This window comes from Lissotriton helveticus, chromosome 6, assembly GCF_964261635.1.
Source record: "Lissotriton helveticus chromosome 6, aLisHel1.1, whole genome shotgun sequence".
Taxonomy (NCBI): domain Eukaryota; kingdom Metazoa; phylum Chordata; class Amphibia; order Caudata; family Salamandridae; genus Lissotriton; species Lissotriton helveticus.
In genome coordinates this window covers 186,003,592-186,025,118 of record NC_136067.1, presented here as the reverse complement: position 1 = coordinate 186,025,118, position 21,527 = coordinate 186,003,592, and the positions used below count along the sequence as shown (strand labels likewise).

The 21,527-nt window shown below is 47.3% G+C and overlaps 1 protein-coding gene across 1 annotated transcript in view; it reads right to left on the bottom strand.

The window, feature by feature from the left end:
* Positions 1–8,754: 8,754 nt before the first annotated feature.
* The window catches only part of PKHD1 (PKHD1 ciliary IPT domain containing fibrocystin/polyductin), a 1,769,028-nt gene continuing 1,756,255 nt past the window's right edge, over positions 8,755–21,527 (bottom strand). Inside the window, exon 64 of the mRNA XM_078647366.1 lies at positions 8,755–9,380. Within this exon, the coding sequence (XP_078503492.1) occupies positions 9,191–9,380 (190 nt within the window). The 3' untranslated portion in view covers positions 8,755–9,190. The remainder of the gene's footprint in view (positions 9,381–21,527) is intronic.

Genomic DNA, 21,527 nt, shown 5'->3' with positions numbered 1-21,527 from the left:
AGTCATGGGAAATGTGGTTATGCAACAGTAAATTGGAAAGAAAACAGCCTTCAAAAACAGATCTGTACTATTAGCCTGTACACTCCACCGTGCTCCAACTACTTTCCTGGCCCTGCACCTCCCCAGGCTAGCCTTGCCAACAAAAAAGACAGGAAGGCATTGCTAGGTAAGGGAAAGCAACTAATAAGGAACAATTGACTCAGTGCATCAAATTGGTTTGACCACCTCCAAGATGATTTAGACGTCAGTCAACCAGGCTCTCTGGAATCACACATCTGCAAATATACATATACCTGCTCAATTTGACAAAAAATTTCTTTTAGAAGAAGAATGTGACTGACAATCTTTATGTGGAATAATCAGATCTCCAAGGTTTCCCCATTGTCGCTGGGCAATGACAGACAGGTAAATCCTAGTGTTATGCAAAAAGGTCACTACACTGAAAAGCATTGAAAGTAGCTCTGGAATACACTGTTCCTGCACACTCTTTATTAGGTTCATAGCTAAAGCTTAGATTGAGTTTCAACTAAAGAGACAGCAAGCATAGCAAACTGAGCGCATGATGCCAGAGTCCACTGGGCACCACAACAATTGGACTAGTGATTACTTAGCACTTCCTTTTGTGTAAACAGCCATGCAAGTCATGATATGTCTTTATGATGGATAGATAGCAAGCATCAATCAGTGTTCCTTGCTGCCATCTTGCTTCATTCCAGGCCAATAAGTCATGCACCAGTACAGAAAAGAATAATAATTACACTCTTCCCCAACACCTTTCCATTTTTTACATGCAGTGTTACTTTTTCATATGTTATGTCAACCAATATGTAAGGTTAACAGCTCCAGGGACATAACTTATTTTTTCTAGAATTAATTTATTATTTTCCACTTTCTAATGCTGTGAAGGTCATGTTGGAATTTAGGTATGAATGTAATAGTTCTTGGGTAGGTATGGTGCTATGAAAATGACAGGAAACCTGAGAGAAGTTAGAAACTGGAGATTGCAATATATAATTCTGAGATTTTTCAAGATAACATTAGATCAGTTTCAATGTTGTAAACTTGTTTTCTAACTTTGAATTTTAAAGGTTTTTTTATTCACAGTGCTGAAAAGCAGATGGGAGAGGTGGGTGGGCACCTTTGAGGACAGGGAGTGGAGGGAAGCACTAATGGCTCTTAGGGACCACTTGTAGTTCATACTTATATAACCAGGTTCTGAGGGACACAGGGCAACCCCATTGTACTTAATGGTAAACTTTTTCTGGACTTTTCTAATGTTCACAGTTGACTGAGGTAAAACCCTTCTCTATTACCTCTTATACCCTTACCCAAATAATAATCTACCACAACTAGGCATGGGTAGATGGAGCTTTCTGGCCAGAAAATGTAATATAATCCAAATAATGAGCCTTACCTAGTTTCCTGACAAATATATGTTGCGCCCATACATACATGCCATAGTATCCATCTCTGTAGGTTCATCAAATCTGCTCTTCAAAAAAACGGACATACGACTCAAAAATTGCATAATGTTGGGACATTCTACAAAACATGAAAATGATTTGTTTTGTAATTTACATCTAGAACATCGAAATATATTCTACCCTGCTATTGTAGATAATCATTCTGGGGTGAAATCAACATGAGGAATAGTAATCAAATATTTCTTCCAGTACAGGTCTCTTTATTACAGTGGACGACTATTGTCGGGGGATCTTCAAGCCAGCTTGAAACTATTTATCAACTAACTTGTTAGGCTTTTGAACCTTTTTCTCGTTTCTCGTTTAATGTGTTATTGAAATTGTGAGTGTTTTTTCTTTACGTATTTATTTATGGTTTCATATGGTTTATGGGACTCACACAAAGAGTCTCTCGGCACTAACCACCTACATAAATGTCATTACACGTAAGGCTATATTGTGTAAAAAACATGTTTTTAAGGCTTCCCTGAAGTACATTGGGCTGTGCTCTAATTTCAAATGATAGTTGACTCCAAAGTTTGACTCCCTGCAGGCTAAACCCTTTACCACCACCCACTACCCTCCATTTAAATTATTTTAGGTAGGGTATTTCAAAGTTATTTTTTAAGGTGGAGCACACAGGGGTAGTTGGATCATATTTTTTTAATTTGCTGACTGAGAATGGGGGACCAGTGACAAGGAAAATCTCTGAACATGATACAGGGTGATCTGATTAAAATCAGTTTCCCCACCAGAAACCAGTAAGGTTGTTATAGATAATCAGTGACTGAATCAAATTTCTTTAGATAAAAAAGTTTCTGATGACCAAGCTTTGGATCTTTTGGAGTTTTTTACTGAATATTGAGGCAAACTAAGATAGGCTGAGTTACTATAATCGATGCACGCTTTAACAAAGGCATTGGCAACAATGATCTTTTGCAGAAAACCAAGGGATGGCATTATTTGAAGCAAGCCAATTGTGGATATAGAGGGACTGAGATCTTAATACTATATTGATTTGTTTATCCCAGTTTAACTTGGAGTCTATAATAATCTCAACATCACAGACCGATGAAGCATTATCTGGACAAGCGCAAAGCGAGTCCCGGATGGGACATCTCCCAAAGATTAGTGCGTCCAAAGATTGGTCTTATTTTTGTCTTGGTAGTGTTTAAATTAAAAGATGTTTTGTTTCATCCAGGATGACACGGAGGATACATGGGTTGCACCAAAATATGTGTGATATGTTTTTATGTGCTGCTATGTTGTCTAACCATGTCATGCTCCATTTTGTTATATTATGTTCTACCAGGTTAAACTACAGTTTTTTGTTTCCGGTCCAGGGAGGACCTGGCTTGGCAGTTCGGTCTGGACTGTTAAATCAATCAATCAATCAATCAAGAAATTTGTATAGCGCGCTACTCACCCGGAGGGTCTCAAGGCGCTTTGGGGGGGGGGGGGGGGGTCCGCTACTGCTCGAACAGCCAGGTCTGGAGTTGCTTCCTGAAGGAGAGGTGTTCTTGGGTAAGACGGAGGTGGATGGGGAGGGAGTTCCAGGTCTTGGCTGCCAGGTAGGAGAAGGATTTTCCTCCCATGGTGGCTCTTCGGATGCGTGGAACGACGGCGAGGGCGTGGCTGGCCGATCGAAGTTGGCGGGTGGGAGTGTAGAAGGTCAGGCGGTTGTTGAGGTACCTGGGGCCTAGGTCGTGGAGGGCTTTGTGTGCGTGGGTGAGGAGGCGGAACGTGATTCTGTTGCTGACGGGGAGCCAGTGCAGGTCTTTCAGGTGTCCGGAGATGTGGCTGTGGCGGGGGATGTCCAGGATGAGTCGTGCGGAGGCGTTGTGGATGCGTTGGAGTCTTTTTTGCAGTTTGGCTGTGGTTCCGGTGTAGAGGGTGTTTCCGTAGTCCAGTCGGCTGGTGATAAGTGCCTGGGTGACCGTCTTCCTGGTTTCGGTGGGGATCCAACAGAAGATCTTTCGGAGCATGCGTAGGATGTTGAAACATGAAGACGAGACGGCGTTGACTTGTCTGGTCATCGACAGGGAGGAGTCCAGGATGAAGCCTAGGTTGCGTGCGTGGTCCGTTGGTTTGGGTGCGCTGCCTAGAGCCAGGGGCCACCAGGAGTTGTCCCAGGCAGATGGTGATGGTCCTAGGATGAGGACTTCCGTCTTGTCTGAATTCAGTTTCAAACGGCTGTTCTTCATCCACTCGGCTACTTCTTTCATTCCTTCGTGCAGGTTGGTTCTGGCGGTGGCGGGGTCGTTGGTGAGGGAGAGGATCAGCTGGGTGTCGTCGGCGTAGGAGATGTTGTTGAGGTTGTGTTGGCGTGCGATCGCTGCGAGTGGGCTCATGTACACGTTGAAGAGGGTGGGGCTGAGTGATGATCCTTGTGGTACGCCGCAGATGACTTCAGTGGCCTCTGATCTGAACGGGGGGAGGCAGACTCTCTGGGTCCTTCCAGCAAGGAACGAAGTGATCCGCTCCAGTGCCTTCTCCTGGATTCCGACGTTGCTGAGGCGTTGTGCTAGCGTGCGGTGGCAGACAGTATCAAATGCTGCGGAGAGGTCCAGGAGGAAGAGGGCCGCTGTTTCCCTGTTGTCGAGTAGGGTTTGGATGTCGTCGATGGCTGCGATGAGGGCGGTCTCGGTGCTGTGATTGGCTCGGAAGCCGGACTGTGAGTGCTCGAGGGATCCGTTCGTCTCGAGGAAGGCGGCCAGCTGTCTGTTGACGGTCTTCTCGATGACTTTGGCAGGAAACGGAAGGAGCGAGATGGGGCGGTAGTTCTTGAGATCGGTGGGGTCTGCTGATGGTTTCTTCAGGAGGGCGCTGAGTTTGGCGTGTTTCCAGCTCTCCGGGAAGGTGGCGGTGTTGAAGGAGCAGTTGATGATGTCCTGGAGTTGAGGCACGATGACGGAGGCGACCTTGTTGAACACGTGGTGGGGGCATGGGTCAGTCAGTGATCTGGAGTGGATGGTGTTCATCGTGCGGATGTTGTCTTCAGTGCTGGCCGGGGTCTAGTCGCGGAGGGTGGTGGTGGGGGGCGTCGGTTCTGTGGTGGGGTGCACGGTCTGTTCACCGAAGCTGTTGTGTATGTCTGCGATCTTGCTGTGGAAGAACGTGGCGAGTGAGTCGCAGAGGTCTTGTGTGGGAGTGATGTCGTTGTTTCCGGCGCTGGGGTTGGAAAGCTCTTTGACGATGCTGAAGAGCTCCTTGCTGTTGTGTGCGGTGTTGTCTAGTCGTTCCTTAAATGCTGTCTTCTTGGTGGTGTGGATCAGCTGGTGGTGTTTGCGGGTGGCGTGCTTGAGGGCGGCCATGTTGTCTGTGGTCGGGTTCTTTCGCCAGGCATTCTCGAGGACACAGCAGTTCTTCTTGGAGTTCTTGAGGTCCTCGTTGAACCGCGGGGCTTTCTTGCTTCCGGGCCTGCTGGGAGGGGTTTTCAGGGGTGCGAGGTCGTCGGCGCAGTTGGTGATCCACTGTGCGAGGTTGAGGGCTGCTTGGTTGGGGTCTGTTGATCTGGCCGGAGGGTTCCGATTCAGTGATGTGGTGAGCTGGTCGGTGGTGATCTTGTTCCAGTTCCTGCGGGGGGCCTGTTGCGGGATGTGGTGGGTAGTGGTCTTTCTGAAGCTGAAGTGGACGCAGCTGTGGTCTGTCCAGTGGAGTCCGGTGGAATGGCTGAAGGAGATGTGCTTGCTGGAGGAGAAGATTGGGTCAAGCGTTTGTCCGGCGTAGTGGGTGGGGGTGTTTACCAGTTGCTTGAGTCCGAGGTTGGCGAGGTTGTCCAGAAAGGTGGTGGTGTTGTTGTCGTTGTTGTTCTCCAGGTGGAAGTTGAGGTCCCCTAGGAGGATGTAGTCAGCGGAGGGGAGGGCGTGTGGGCTGATGAAGTCTGCGATGTCTTCGCTGAATTGTGTGCGGGGTCCTGGGGGTCTGTAGATGAGGGTTCCTCTGAGTGTTGTCTTGGGGTCGGTGTGTATCTGGAAGTGGAGATGTTCGGCGGCTGTGTGGGTGTCTTCGAAGTTGGTTGTGATGCGGATGGTGTTCTTGTGGACGATGGCGATGCCTCCTCCAGTCTGGTTGAGGCGGTCTCTCCGGGTGATCTTGTATCCGTCCGGGATGGCTATGGCGATGTCGGGCGCTGAGGAGGCGTTCATCCAGGTCTCCGTGAGGAAGGCGACGTCCGGAGATGTGGTGTCGAGCAGGTTCCATAGTTCCACGGCGTGTCTGTGGACGGATCGGGTGTTGAGCAGGATGCACTTCAGGTGGTTGCTGTTGGCGCTTGGCTTGGCGGGTGTGGGTGGGTTGCAGGTCCGGATGCAGGCGAACTTGCAGGAGTGGCAGGTGAAGGGTCCGTGGGTGCGTCCTGGGATGGCTTGGTGGCAGCCGGGGAGGCGTCCGGTATTGAGTGCGCTGAGGGTGGCGGCGGCGTACGTCCGGTGGGTGGGATGGCATCTGCGAGGGCGCAGACAGGCTTGCCTTTGGCGCGCCTTTGGTGCGCCATTGGCGCGCCCGCTGCGCGCACATGCGGACTCTGCCATAAGTGGAGAGTGGAGGGGGCGGAGCGAGGGAGGAGCAGCTGGGAGGCGGGAGCGGGGTGACGCGTGGGGAGGGGAGCGGTGATGCTGGAGGGGGCGGGGGAGCAGTGGCAGGGAGCGGGGTGGGTCGGCGGTGGAGGCACAGGAGCGAGCAGGTGCACAGCAGAGGACAGATACGTCACAAAAAATCAGGGGCGCAGAGGACAGGCAAAACAGATACGGCACGATAATATCAGGGGCACAGAGGACAGGCAGAACAGATACGGCACAATAATATCAGGGGCACAGAGGACGATGCTAAACAACAATTCTGGCACAATACTTATCAGGGGCACAGAGGACGAACTGGCAGCGGCAGTGGCGGCGGATACCGGGACCCTCGGGGTGGGCCACGCGGCGGGAGGAGCGACCAGCTCTGACCAGGTCAGGACACAGCTCCCCGCCTCGCGGACACCACCTTTTGAGTCCAGTGGGAGGGAGGAGCAGCTGGGAGGCGGGAGCGGGGTGGTGAGTGGGGAGGGGAGCGGTGATGCTGGAGGGAGCGGGGGTCGGGCCGCGGGGGAGCAGCGGCAGGGGGTGGGTCAGCGGTGGAGGCACAGGAGCGAGCAGGGGCACAGCAAAGGACAGATACGCCACAAAAAATCAGGGGCGCAGAGGTTAGGCAAAACAGATACGGCACAATAATATCAGGGGCACAGAGGACAGATACGGCACGATAATATCAGGGGCACAGAGGACAGGCAGAACAGATACGGCACAATAATATCAGGGGCACAGAGGACGATGCTAAACAACAATTACGGCACAATACTTATCAGGGGCACAGAGGACGAACTGGCAGCGGCAGTGGCGGCGGATACCGGGACCCTCGGGGTGGGCCACGTGGCGGGAGGAGCGACCGGCTCTGACCAGGTCAGGTCAGGTCACAGCTCTCCACCTCACGGACACCACCTTTTGAGTCCAGTGGGAGGGAGGAGCAGCTGGGAGGCGGGAGCGGGGTGGCAAGTGGGGAGGGGAGCGGTGATGCTGGAGGGAGCGGGGGTGGGTCGCGGGGGAGCAGCGGTAGGGAGCGGGGTGGGTCGGCGGTGGAGGCACAGGAGCGAGCAGGGGCACAGCAGAGGACAGATACGGCACAAAAAATCAGGGGCGCAGAGGACAGGCAAAACAGATACGGCACAATAATATCAGGAGCACAGAGGACAGATACGGCACGATAATATCAGGGGCACAGAGGACAGGCAGAACAGATACGGCACAATAATATCAGGGGCACAGAGGACGAACTGGCAGCGGCAGTGGCGGCGGGGCGGTGGGGTTCCCATGAGGCACAGGGTCAAGACTGATTTGTATATGGCTGGGTCTAAACTGGGGCATGGTGAGCAATAGAACGATGGATTTAAGCCAGATCTCTTGACTGGGGTGAATGTATTTATTCAGCATTCCGCCCATTATTTGTTTGTGCAGCACCCATTAGAATTTAAGCGCTTCTTACAACCAATGTTTATGTTACGTGAGGTAGTCTTGTCCATTGTGTGTCAAGTATACAAGACCAGAAAGAGTGCATCCTCTCTCTCTACTAAGGCTGCCTAGACATTGAGACATATTGGGCTACACATACTGTCACCACATAGAATTTGAAATGGATGAGTAACACACACAATGGTGTACTTGTTTAAATTGGTCCACAACATTTAATCAAAATACTTTCATTATTTAGAAACATGTGAATGAAAACTTTGTATGTGTCCCATTAATACTCTTTCCACTCCATCTCAATGGCACTTTTCTGTCATTCCAGTTCCCTTTTCTGACCTCACACCCTTACTCCATGTAATGATAAACCTATCTCTTGTTCCCATCTCTTCCCCCACTTAATGTTATTCCTATGTCTTGATTTCAGGCCTATCCCACGTAATGCCTATTTCTTGTTCCCATTCCAACCTCCACGTAATGAGACACCTAGTTCTTGTTCCCATATCTACCCCCACTTAAGAATAAACCAATCTCTTGTTTCCCACCCAATCCCCATTTAATGATATACCCATCTCTTGTTCCCAACCCTACCCCCACTTAATGACATGCCCATATCATGTTTACCATACTTACCCCCACTTAAAGATATGCCCATCTCTTGTTCCCATCCCTACCTACATGTAATGATATACCACTCTTGTTCCCATCCGTACCCCCACTTAACACCCATCTCTTGCTCCTGTCCCTTAGATCATTTAATGATGTACCCATCTAATATTTCCATAGATTATCTCCCCAGCAGCCGCGGCCCGTGCTGGTAAAGAGCGGAGGAGCCAGGTGAGGGGCGATTTTGACGGACAATGATGAGAGAAAATGTATTATTTATTTAATTTTCCCTCATCATCGTCTGTCGAAATACCCCCTCCCCTGGCCCTACCGCCCATCGATCTTACCTGCACGGGCCGCGGCTGATCCCCAGGCCTACTTCCTGCCCTGCCCATTACCCAGAACATCTTCTTTCACTTTGGGTCTCTCCTGTGAGCCTCTCATGCATTTCAGAAAATCTGGAAAGGTTTGCTATAAATTGTACCATTTGCCCCTTTTCTTTTTTAAATGACATTGGGTGAGAGCCTCATACCCCCTTCGCAGCCAGTTAAGGAAGGTAGGTCAGGCATCCTTGCTTCGTTCTCTCAAAATCAATGAACCTATTTACACTCTACCACTTTCAAAGTTTATCGGCTTCCATTGAAGAGGTACTTAATGAAACTTAAAACAAACATGTTGATAAATGATTACATAATGTAATTTATTTTATTTCACCACACTTCTGCCATTTCTAAACGTTTCAAAAATCAGGTGTTACAATTCCCAAATGTAATGGTACTCAACGTATCAACCCTGGAAAGATGAAAGACAGAGTAGGCCTTACTGGCTTTGAATCTGAAGCTTGCAGAGGCTAGCAGTGAGCGTTAAGTCCATGAGCCATTTTAGCGAATTGACAAGACCATAATATAGCGATTGTATGGAAAGAATAGATTGAGCAGGACAAGGCATAAAAAAACAAAAGGCATATCTGGAAACGTTTTCTTTTTCTTCAGAACGTTGTTATTCTCGCTAGTCAATTTCTCGAACCTAGAATTGGTATTGTTGATTTCCATTCTTGATGGAAAGGAGAAAAAAACATAGCGTTGCAAGGTTTTCATCCAAGAGGTGAATGACCAAAAATGTTCAAGGGGAATCTAATTCATCAGTGATTGAGACTGTAGTCAGTTTGCTGGTGTGGAAACAAGAATGCGGCCACTCGTGCTCTGATCCTGGGGAAACAGTCAAAGAAGAAGTCAGTGGCAGGGTGCTTCCATCCACGTCTTTGAAGAGAGCTCTTCTTCTGTCACAGGCATCCAAACACACATCACCTGACCTGCGGAAGCAAAAGAGAAAATGATTGGCAATAACAAGGGAGTTTAGGTTTAGCATCAAGAACCCTATCAAAAATATTTTGACTGGCACTATTTCGCACCCTTGGTTGTAAGTTAAGAGACACAGCTTGCTCCAAAGATCTTTTGTCGCGGTATTATGAAAACAGCATTCTGGAGGAGGAAATGTGTGACAAGAACGTTTGTGCATATTTGTCCTGTGGCATTATCTTATGGTGGAAGGGTCGATCTGGCCGTAGCGGGCATCGGGCATTTGCCCAGGAGGCTGGAAGGGTGGGGGGCGGTTTTGGATCGGTGGGGGCTGGTTTTGGATCGGTGGGGGCTGGTTTTGGAGTGGTGGGGCCTGGTTTTGCAGCAATGCTGCAATATATGCCCCCGGTAACAAAAGGAACAGTGCGGGGGGCCGGTTTTGTTAAGCAGCAGTGGCTTCACTGTGAATAACAAGTTTGAAGTGATGTGCCAGAGCAACCACATACACCCTGGTGACTCAAATACAGTTCAAAAATGCATATGTTACAAAGGTGCAGTGATGTGACTTTTCCCAATTATGCAACCCCTGGTGAGGTTTTATTGGCAACAAGCTGAAACTGCCATCAAAACTATGTCATGCAACGTGCGCCCGGGATCAGCTACAATCTAAAAGTCACAGGCATGTGTAAAACTCACATCTTGAATACGGTCCTCAAAATGCATAAGAGCTGGGAGCCTGGTGAGGAGACCAACATACACTTATCCGGACACCCCACAACTGAAACTCAGAAAATCTGAACACGGAAGGTAAACCTGCAGCAGGCATGTGCCTCAACTCACTAAAAAGATGCATAACGTAGTTCCACTGACTGTGAACCATAAGCTTTGTATTCATCCGGGGCCTATAGTGGCTGCCATGTTATTTGGGGGGACTGAACCTAACAAAGGATGACAACAAAAGCACCTATTTCAAATAAACCCCGGGCTAATACAAAGAGAAGCAGAAGGTCCACCTCAAAAGGATTGGCTACTAGAATACTAGCAAGCACACTCTAAACACAAAAACAGAGATGTTGGTAAATTTGAAAGGACTCTTTAAACAACATGCAACGGTCACCATGTTGAAAAACACTCTCGAACTAACAAGCAATATTACAAAAAAGGGATTTGTGTTACTTGAGTGGTGGTTATAGAGTGGACAAACTGAACAAGAAAACTGAAGTAGCTATGAATATGTTGTATAAAATTGAGAATAATGAATGACACCCTCTTTAACACATCAGGACAATACAACTATACTTCTCAATCACAAATAATACAGAATGAAAAAGTGAACTAAATGTAGAACGTATTAAAAGGGTAAATGAACACTGGTAACAAAAAGAATGTCATCACCAGCCTATCAATGCTTCCCTTTTGCAACAGACAGTTTAGTTTGGTGATAAAACATTACATCTAAAGTAGTGCCCAGCTGTTGTCCAGATCACCTCTTTTGTCAATTTTTTCATTCACCTGAAATTTCAACTGACTCATATTGTGTTTATGTTCCATGAAATAACAGGCCACTGATGATTCCATGTTATGACACTGGATATTACGCTTGTATTCTAAAATATTTGGGGGGGTTTCGGTTTTACCCACAGAACATTTACCACATGATCATTTCAACAAGTAAAAACACATCCAAAATTATTATATCACATGTGAAGGTACCGCTCACTTTAAATTTCTGACCAGCAGTTAGATGTGTGATGGCATTTCCCTTTATACTGCATTGCTATTCAAACAATTCAAAGATTGTAATGTACCTCTGGACTAAGCCTCACATCTATCTTTTGTGTGTTATCAGTTTTGTTCTTACAAATCATCTCTTTGATGTTAACATGTCTGTGATAAGCAAACAGTGGTGGATCTTTAAAACAATCATTGAAATCTATTTCGCTGCTGAGAGGGAGTCAATACTTCATAATGATGTTCTTGATTTTGTAGATTGATTTGGTGAATTTGGAAACAAAAGCATATTCTAATATTAATTTGTAATAGCAGGGGGGACCCTTGGAAGCTGCTTTCTGCTGATACCTACCCGGATTGCTCTACCCTCTGCGGATTGTGAAGGAGCGTGGTCTCTCGCCTGCCCTTTGTGGGAAACGGACCTTCTCCACGAGCCGACCAGCACCTCGCCGGACCCGCTTCGCGGGTCCCGCAGCGCGCCATCTGCTGCTGGTGACTGCTGTTTGTCTGCTGTTTGCCTGCTGTTTGCCGAGGAGGAGCGCGGGGAAAGGCAAGTCGACCAGCGGGGCTGCGAGCACAGGCAGGGACTCCAGTATCCAGGAGCCCCTGCGCGCCCAACCTGCAACACCTGGGCTGCTCTCCCCGCTGGCCACGCCCCCCGCCAACTGAGTGAAAACTGGGCTTCACTCTCGCCCCTGTGGGACCCTTGAAGCTGCTTTCTGCTGATACCTACCCGGATTGCTCTACCCTCTGCGGATTGTGAAGGAGCGTGGTCTCTCGCCTGCCCTTTGTGGGAAACGGACCTTCTCCACGAGCCGACCAGCACCTCGCCGGACCCGCTTCGCGGGTCCCGCAGCGCGCCATCTGCTGCTGGTGACTGCTGTTTGCCTGCTGTTTGCCGAGGAGGAGCGCGGGGAAAGGCAAGTCGACCAGCGGGGCTGCGAGCACAGGCAGGGACTCCAGTATCCAGGAGCCCCTGCGCGCCCAACCTGCAACACCTGGGCTGCTCTCCCCGCTGGCCACGCCCCCCCGCCTATCACGTACCGATAGTGCTGACTCTTAAGGAAGGAGCCACCCCCGCTACGCGGGAGCGTGCGGGAGCGCGCCGGGAGAAGCCCGGGACAAGGGCGGGACCGTCTGTGGCCGTCCGGGGCCGAGGGAGGCCGGGCTGGGCCACAACCCCTGGTCAGTGTGAAACTCCATCTTCATCTCCATAGTAAGTGACATAGCTTCCCTTGTACTGTTTTGTTACTACTATGGCAACTGCTGCAAATACAAGTCCTGTAGCCAGCCATTTAACGTCTCTTCCCACAGAGTCTGGCCCCTTGGCCATCGGTCCTTTAGATAAATTCTTTTTTAATCGCTCACTTGTAATAGATAAGGAACTAACTTTGGCAGAGAAGCGTGCCGAGCGCAGGCTTTCTATCGAAATACTTAAGAACTCTACGGACAAGTTTCCAAAAGTAGTCTATCCCACTTTGGTAACCCCTCTATCATCAGTGAGCATCCCGGTTACAAACAGAGACTCTGAGGCCTCGGGGGATAAATCAACTGAGACTGTTGTTGCAGTTTTAAATAACACCAGTGGTAGTACATTTGACTTACTATCGCATACAGATGCGGGCCCTCACGTGGTTTCGTTTAACTCTAAAACTGGGGCCAAAAGGAAATGTCCAGTTTCTGTCAAAAGGTGTAAAAAAATGGTCCAACCACTACCAAAAATCAGGAAGTTACATAAACTTGTGACCAGTGGGAATCCAGTCAAAGAACCAGCGCAAAGAACAGGACGTGTAACGTCAACTATTCCTACTTCACAGGATATACAAGATAAAGTGGACAATTCATGTTCTGTTCCAAAAGAATCAAGTATTGGTAATAATGTACTATTCGCGAATGTGCTTCCAGAATTGGAAAAAATGTTTAGACTGGTACTTATTCCCATTGAGGATAGAATTGCAAATCTCATAGATAGGTTAAACCACTTTGAGCAATCAACTTTAGACAATTTCTATTCTACTAAATCCCTGATTAAAAAGAGTAGGTTGGAAACAAGCTCAAATTCTCAGGTTGTAAATAACCCCCACACACAGGATAAGGGTAGAAATACAAGAAATGGCTCACCTATACCTTCCAAACAAAATAAACCCTCAGCTAAAGTCACCACAAAACCCCTAGTTAGGGCTGAGAAAGCTACTTCAGGTTCTGAATCATCGCAGTCCAACTTAACACATCCTGTACAGTCTCCCTTACCCCGGCCACAAAACCAACTGGCCGTTGTAAACGTTGTGGCTACTTCGTGCCAACAAGTGGGTAAAGTTCCAGCTCTTGTGAGCACAATTACCAATACATGCATACCTCCTAACACCACGGGGGTAGGAAATAGGGACAGTGTTAACCAGTCGGCTGTTAAAGCCACAACAGCACCCCTTGCTAATAATAAACAGGTGCTGAAACCAGTCCCCCAACCTCCTCTACAAGTTCCCAAACCTATCCCAACGCCCTTACAAAAGCCACCTTATAGAAAACCCCCTATTAATCTTACTCCAGACTCCTTCCCCTATGTGGCAGTTCTCATCAACGTACCATCTTTACCCCCAGGGCAAAGGGAAAATTTCCAGATGCTTAAAAATAAGACCATGCACTGGTTAAAAGAAAATCGTCCCCTGCCGGGTGACATTGATGGGTTAATAATAGGGGCAAGGAGAATAGACTGGATGGGTTACACATCTAAAACCCTGGGGGGAGACTGTATAGTGGTTAATTTTCAAGATCCTAGGGTGGTGGGATGGATAACAAGGCAAGGATGGGGAACAAATAAGGGCGGTATTGGTATTGTGGATCTCACCTTTTTTTACCCCAGATCAACAAGTGTAACCACAAGCCTACTCAACGAGCCAATAGCCCCCCCAAAGGCGCAATGGCCAGCGACTTCTTTACCACCTCCTCATGTCAGTTTCAATTGCACCCCACACACACACAATAATCCCTATGTAGGATGGCAGGGCTCAGGGTGGGGCTATTGACATACTGGTACTGACAAAATAGGTGGAATCATAAAAGAAGTAGAGGAGCTAGGAGATGTCTGTGGTAACATCATTGCTACAGACATTAAGGAGAATAGCAATGAGGCCGGGTGTGTAGTCGATGAATGTGGTTCTAGACTAGTAACAACAAAACCAAATGTCTTACACCCTGTAACAGATGATTTAGCTGTGGTCACAGTAGATAACCCAGAAAGGCTGGCAAACCTAACGGGGATATCGATGTCGCCCCATGAATCTTCAATTGCTAAATCTATGGATGGGACAAATGTAGATATTGGTACCTTTTTGTCTTGGAATATCGCCGGATTGGCTAGCAAGCTGGACTCCCAACTTTGGGTGGATTTTATAAGTGGTTTTAACATTTGTTGTTTTCAAGAAACCTGGGCTTGTGATCCATTATTTTGCTTAGGTTACTTGAATTACTATATACCTGCCACAAAAGGGGGAAGAGGGAGGCCAAAGGGTGGCCTAACTGTGTGGGTTAGACAGGGTTTGTTTATTGACATAAAAATCCTAGATAAGGGAAATTGTGATTTACAAGCCCTTAGAATCTCAGTTGTAAATGGTGCTCCAATAGATTTATACAATGTCTATGTGAGAGGTGGTAAAGATGTCAATCCATCTACAATTGAGTTGTTGTCCGATGTTATGGAGGTTAATTCCCAGGGTAACTTAAAGATAGTTGCCGGGGACCTAAACAGAACCTTTGAACCCTTGACCTGTACAAATGCCCTTATCGAGTGCGAAGAGGACAATTTATGGGGAGTACCTTCCTTAAATTTACAACCTGTGAAGCGATGGACTAAAGAGATTCTCCTATTAAATGGAATATGTTTGGAATACGGTCTAAGAGCCCTCAATGGTAGGACACCCGGGGATAAGGAGGGCAGTTTTACCTTTGATAATGGTATTAATAGGAGCCGAATTGACTATATACTGTGTAGTCTCCAGCTGTGGAGTGGGGTTGTTGACATGGTAATCAGGCCCCGGGTTGAAAGTGATCACAACCCCCTATGTGTGTCACATAAGTGGTGGAATGTAGGTTCAAGAAATCGTAACGAGACACATAACGAAACTCCTCTGTTAAGTAACGATGAGCGAAGGTTAAAATGGCCCAAGGTGACAGCAAACGAAGTCACTATGTCATACATAATTAATATGGTAGATTATGCTATTTCTGCGATTGAAGCAGTGGCCCTAGTAGCTCCTGGGGACAATGTTATCACAGATATCCACAATAAGTTATTCTCCGCCTTAAGACCATGTTTTTTTATAAAGCAAAGAAAAGGGAAGAAAACTAAAGAAGTGGGTAGGTGGTTCGATAACCATTGTAGAGCAGCACGTCTAGACTTGGGGCATGCGATAAGGAATAGGGATCTTGCAGCAGTAAGAAAGAACAGGAAATTGTATAAAGCAGCCATATATTGTGCAAAAAAGAAATGGGACGAAGACCACTGGGCCCAATTAAAAGAAGCCTCTGATAATAAAGACCCAATGTTATTTTGGAAAATTATTAAGTGGGGTAGTGGCGCGGGCCCTGCAAAACCCGACAATAATGTACCAGTGGAAGCCTGGGTTGACTATTTTGGGCCCCAGTACGCGGAAAGTAATAAGTCTGTGACAGCTGATGAAATAACACCGGTCTACGCAACCGAAGATCTGTTTTCCCTTAGTGAAGTGGTAACTGCCATTAGTTCCGCGAAAAGCGGGAGGGCGCCAGGCCCGGACGGTATCCCCCCTGATATTTTTAAACACGATGTGGCCAGATGGGCGAGATACATCCTCCTTGTAGCAAACGCATTAGCAAAGGGGGCAGTGGTTCCAGATATCTGGAAATGTGCAACCATTATCCCCGTCCACAAGAAGGGCGACCGCTCATCGCCTGCTAATTACAGGCCTATAAGCTTAATAGCCACCGTGCAGAAGATAGTCGGGAGAATGGTAACCAACCAGCTGATGGACTGGGTAGAAGATAACAGTGCCCTCTCGCCATATCAGGCGGGATTTAGGCGTGCTACCAGTACCATCGACCAGGTCTTTCGCTTCATAATATTGCGGTGGAAGACCGTAGAGCTGGGGAGGGGCAGCCTGTATGTCGCGTTCGTTGATCTACGGGCTGCGTTCGATCTAGTCCCCAGGCACAAACTATGGTCGGTGCTCCAAAAGCTGGGGATTCCTGCAGAACTGCTAACCTTAATCATGCAACTGCACGAATCCAACTATGCCAGAGTCCAATGGGGAGGAAGTAGCGAGACAACGGTGGACTTTCCTGTTGAAAGGGGTGTTAGGCAGGGATGTTCCATGGCCCCTTTACTTTTCTCGTTATTCATTAACGGGATAGTCGAGAGAATGTTGAGGGCTAGTGTTGATGCCCCATCGTTAGCGAACACCAGGGTCCCGATCCTGATGTTCGCTGACGACACTCTTATTTTGTCAAAGACTCCTATGGGGCTACAACGTGCATTAGGCATCTTTGATGCTTTTTGCTTGGAGCATGGGCTAGAGGTAAATGTAGGAAAAACCAAACTAATGGCCTTCTCTGCTAGACGCAGAAGCGATCCTAAAATTACCCTAAATAACAGCAGGCTCGATATAGTCAAGGAATTTACATATTTGGGAGTGCAGATTGCAGGGGGGACAGGCTGGACGCATCACGTCAACAAAGTAGTCCTAAAGCACCAGCAGTTATCGGGGGCCCTAAGGGGGGAACACCGTAAATCAAAAACAAAACCTATAAAATCCGCTTTGGCGGTGTATGATGCGAAGGTTTTGGGTGCCACCCTATACGGCGCAGAACTATGGGCTTGGAATGGTCTGACGGCTCTTCAGACTTCCGAGAACAAGTTCATGCGTGGTATTACAGGACTCCCCCAGAGCACCCCCCTAACCCCATTGTTCCTGGAGCTTGGCAGACGCACGATTATCGACAGAGCTCGACTGCGTCCAGTCCTTTACTGGAGGCGCCTCTGGACGACTCCGGAAATAAGGCAGTACGCTGAGAGCTTTTTGTGGATAATCAGGGAAGACATCTTCCACAAAATAAAATGGTTAAAACATCTGAAGACCATGTTGGAAAATCTAGGGTTCTCAAATCTTTGGAACAACCCCGAGGGAGAAACCTTCCCAAGTAAAGAAGCTCTTAAAAATCAATATTGGGATTGGGTGGGTGGCAAGATGCTGAATGACAATAGGGCAGATTCTATGTCTGGCCGTTTCCTGGAGACCAAAATTTTACCTGTCTTGGAAAACTATTGGGACAATGTTACGGTACCAATGGACAGGAAACTTGTCTTCCAGCTGAGATCAGGATCTATCCCACTCAAGAAATTGACATCTGGCTGGCACAGACCCACCAATAGTCTATGTCCTGCCTGCGAAAATGCTGAGGAGAGCCTTGGCCATTTTCTCTTTTCATGCGAAGCCTACGCGAATCCAAGGAGGAAATGGCTCTCGCCGGTTTGTAAAAATTTGGGGACACGCGAAAGTTCAGTGGCTCTAAGAATCCTATGCACAACACAGCAGGATTCAATAGTTATGGGTGTCGCCAAATACATGGGTTGGGCGTGGGCGATAAGACGACGGTTCTTGGGGGGTCGTATGTAATGAGGTATTCCTTTTTTAGTTTTTATGTATTAGGCATTTTATTGTTTTATCTGTGATCTTGTATGAGCGTACTGTGTTTAATGGATTTCTTATTCTGTATTATGTATTTTGTATATATTCTGATTTAATGTGCTTTTATGAGAATTGTCTCGAATAAAGCTTATACAAACAAACGTAATAGCAGGTTGTAATAGTTTTTCTCTTTTCTTTTCTTTTCAGAGCTTTAAGGCACATGATCCAGATCCCGGGTTGGTTGCAGTGTCCCAGTGAATAAGTGTTCCATTGATTCCAGAAGGGGTACTGCCCTGGCGATCACAGGTGCACAAGGTTTGTTGTTACCATTGTTTGCTGGGTTCATAAATAAGTTGCACTCTGCCCGAGCAGATACTCCCTTCTCACTCTTATCCACCCCTTCCACTTCGGTTTATTTCCATAATGAAGGTTCTCTGGTGAGACTTAGGAGTTCTGGTTTGGTTTGGGGGATCCAGGTGGTGGTATTCAATTCTTTTGAGTACTTGATTACAGTCCATGTTTGTTTTGGCTGCATAAGCTGTAAAACGGAGGAAACTGGAAACTAATGACTACAATATAATGCTCCGTTATAGAGCCCATAATGTTACTCTTGCTCACGAGAGGGGCACCAATATCCTGTTTCGTGGACTGTTTGTCTTAACAAAAATGCAATAAAGTTTGTGTTAAAAAAACTGTGTTCTAGAATTTGTTTATTGTAATTTATGTATGAAACCCTCACATTGGGTACGGTTACCCGTCCAAATTATAAAGAGGTAATCAATTAACTTCTTGTACATTAGTCCATTTTTTTTCAATGATGAATTCTACAGGATGTAGTCAGATTCTAATTTAGTCATGAAAGTGTTACCATAACATGGAGCTCCCTGTGACCTCATTGATGTTTTGTTGAGCTGTAAGTAATAGATGAGAAACACTGGGTTAACTTATAAATACTCTTCTTGTGTGAGAAAACATTCAGCTGCCTCCAAACCTTAACTGCGAGGTATTGATTTATACAATGACTTGATGTCTAGAGAACAAAAAAGATGGTTCCAACTACAGGAAGGGTAATAGTCCTCAATGTATTAAGGAAATGGGTAGTGTCTCTCACACATGATGGACTGTCTTTTGAACAATACTTTGAAAATGAAAGTCAAGGTATTTGCCTGTGTTCATGAGAATAGACCCAAACATTGTAACAATAGGTCTAAGTGGTGAATCCACTGGATCCTTCATAAAAAATAAATACGTCTCTGGGCTCCTAGGAAATGTGGTCTGCTTGTAATTAAGCATGTCTTGATTGGTTCAATCCATCTCATGAGTATTTTGTTATGGATTTCACAGAATACCAGAGTGGAAGATTCATTGTGGTCAATATAAGTGTGCCGAGGAGCTGACTGCATCAACGCTCCCAGATTCACTCTACATTGCTGTATTACTAGCATCCCCCTCTGCGTGCCCCTCTTTCTTTGAGTCATGCGTACTCCCATCTATGTGCCCCCAACACCACTTGCTCCTCTATTGTGTCGCCCAGTACCACATTCAGCTTTGTCCGAAATGCAACAAGTACATCTTCATTTGGTCTTAGTGAGAACATTGGCCCCTAAATCTCAGGTGAATTGTCTGTGATTCACCAATTATCCCAAGGTGCCTTTCCCACTACACCTCAAAAATATCCTTCATGACATCACAAATTGCTCCATCCCTGTGTGCCCTAAATGCTATTTTTTTATCATATGCACACCTCAAGTGTCAACTCTAGGATTCCAGAGATGCATCATCCTTTCTGTCTGTGCCTAAGCCCCCTCGTCATGCCCCAGTGCTAATAGTCCCCTCTCTGCATTCCTGTTTTCTTTGCCAAAGAAGCCTCACTTACTCTCACCAGATTGCCCAAGCAAACTTACTCCATTTGCCTTTTCCTCAAAGTCTCAGATTTCTCTTGGCTGTGATCTCTGTTCCAAATGACCTTCTGTAAGAGAGCTCATATATCTACTCCCTCTGTATCACAGGTGTTCCCTTTCATTACAACCCTACAGTGTCCCCAGGGGAACTCCTTGTATGCCTTTTTTCCAAATTCCAATCTCTGTATGTCTCATATACCACTGCAATATGTCAGATGTACATATCACCAGTCATCCCCCTCTGATACAGATGCCCATTCGTATGCCCCACAAATTGCCCTTATGAAGTGCCTCAATCGCTGCCTCCCTTGTTTCGACAAATGCCTCCTCTACATTCTTCACCTTACGGAGCCATCTAAAAGCATTACCAGGTCCCCTTTAGCCTTGCTCCTTACATATTGTCCTGACTAGTAATCTCCAGATGCTGCTATGCTACCGGGTTACCTCAAGCTGCCATTGTTTAGTGCTCCCAGACACCTATTTTCTGTGCTTCAGATGCTTCAACTAATTTCTCCCATATGGCTTCTCTCTCTCAACCGATGAATTTGCCCCCTTAAAGCGTCTCACGGTCAAGCGAGCCCATGCCGCCAACCGCTGGTTCACCCCGGAATTAAAAAAACTGAAGTTGGCCGCACGGAGGGCCGAGCGAGTCTGGAGAAGATCCTACAGCCCTGAGCAGAAGACAGCTTACTTGTCTGTGCTACAAGTTTATAAAAAGGGCATTCTCGAAGCCAAAACTGAGTTTTACACGAACAGGGTGATGGCAGCAGAGTCTCTCTCCAAGGAAATATTTGCTACTGTTCACGAACTGGCTTCATCTGGCAGAGCCACGTCTACCATCCCCCCTTCCCAGTCCCTCTGTAACTCACTCAATGAGTTTTTTATTGACAAAGTTGCCAAAATTAAACTTAACATTCCCCCCCTCCCCCCACATTTGTCAATCCCTCCCCTCCCCCCACGGGTCCCAAACTGACTACCTTCCCTCTGTTAACTACTGATTCTCTTCCTCCGTTGTTGGTCCGAGTCAAGTCAGGCTCCCCCTTGGACTTCGCCCCAGCTCACATCCTCAGGGAAATCTACTTAGCTTGTCCTATCCCGGCCCTGACTCTCCTCAATGACTCACTTATATTGGGCTCTGTCCCTAGTTTACACAAATCAGCGGTTGTTGTCCCAATCATAAAAAAAACGGGCGCTGATCCATCTTTCCCTGCCAACTACCGCCCCATTTCCCTTCTGCCCTACCTAGCAAAAGTCCTTGAGACTCATGTCACGACCACCCTGAGTGCCCATGTAGAAGCTAATAACTGCCTCTCCTCCCGCCAAGCCGGGTTCAGACCCCTGCACTCTACGGAGAAAGTGGTGATCTCGGTGATGGACAGGCTACGGGAAGGCATTGATACCAAGACACCTCAAGCCCTGATACTTTTAGACCTATCCGCCGCTTTTGACACGGTGGATCACTCCATTCTTCTCAGCCGTGTCAGGGCGGCGGGCATTGAGGGCTTGGCCTTCTCGTGGCTTGAGTCATTCCTAGCCGGGAGAACCCAGGCGGTTCACCTAACCGGTTTTGCTGCGGCCTCCCGTAAGGTTGAGTGCGGGGTCCCCCAGGGCTCGTCACTCTCCCCCCTTTTATTTAACTTATACATCTTCCCCCTCATTTTTATGTTACAGCAGCTGGAGGTCACGGTGTTCAATTACGCCGATGACCTCCAACTAATTTTTAACCTCTCTCATTCCCCCTCATCTGCCCAGAACGTCCAGTCAGTGATGAGATTCATCCAGGACTGGATGAACTGCAATCACCTCAAACTCAATCCAGACAAAACTGAGTTGGTTTTGACTGGAGGTGGTTGCAGTCCATGGTCCCCTT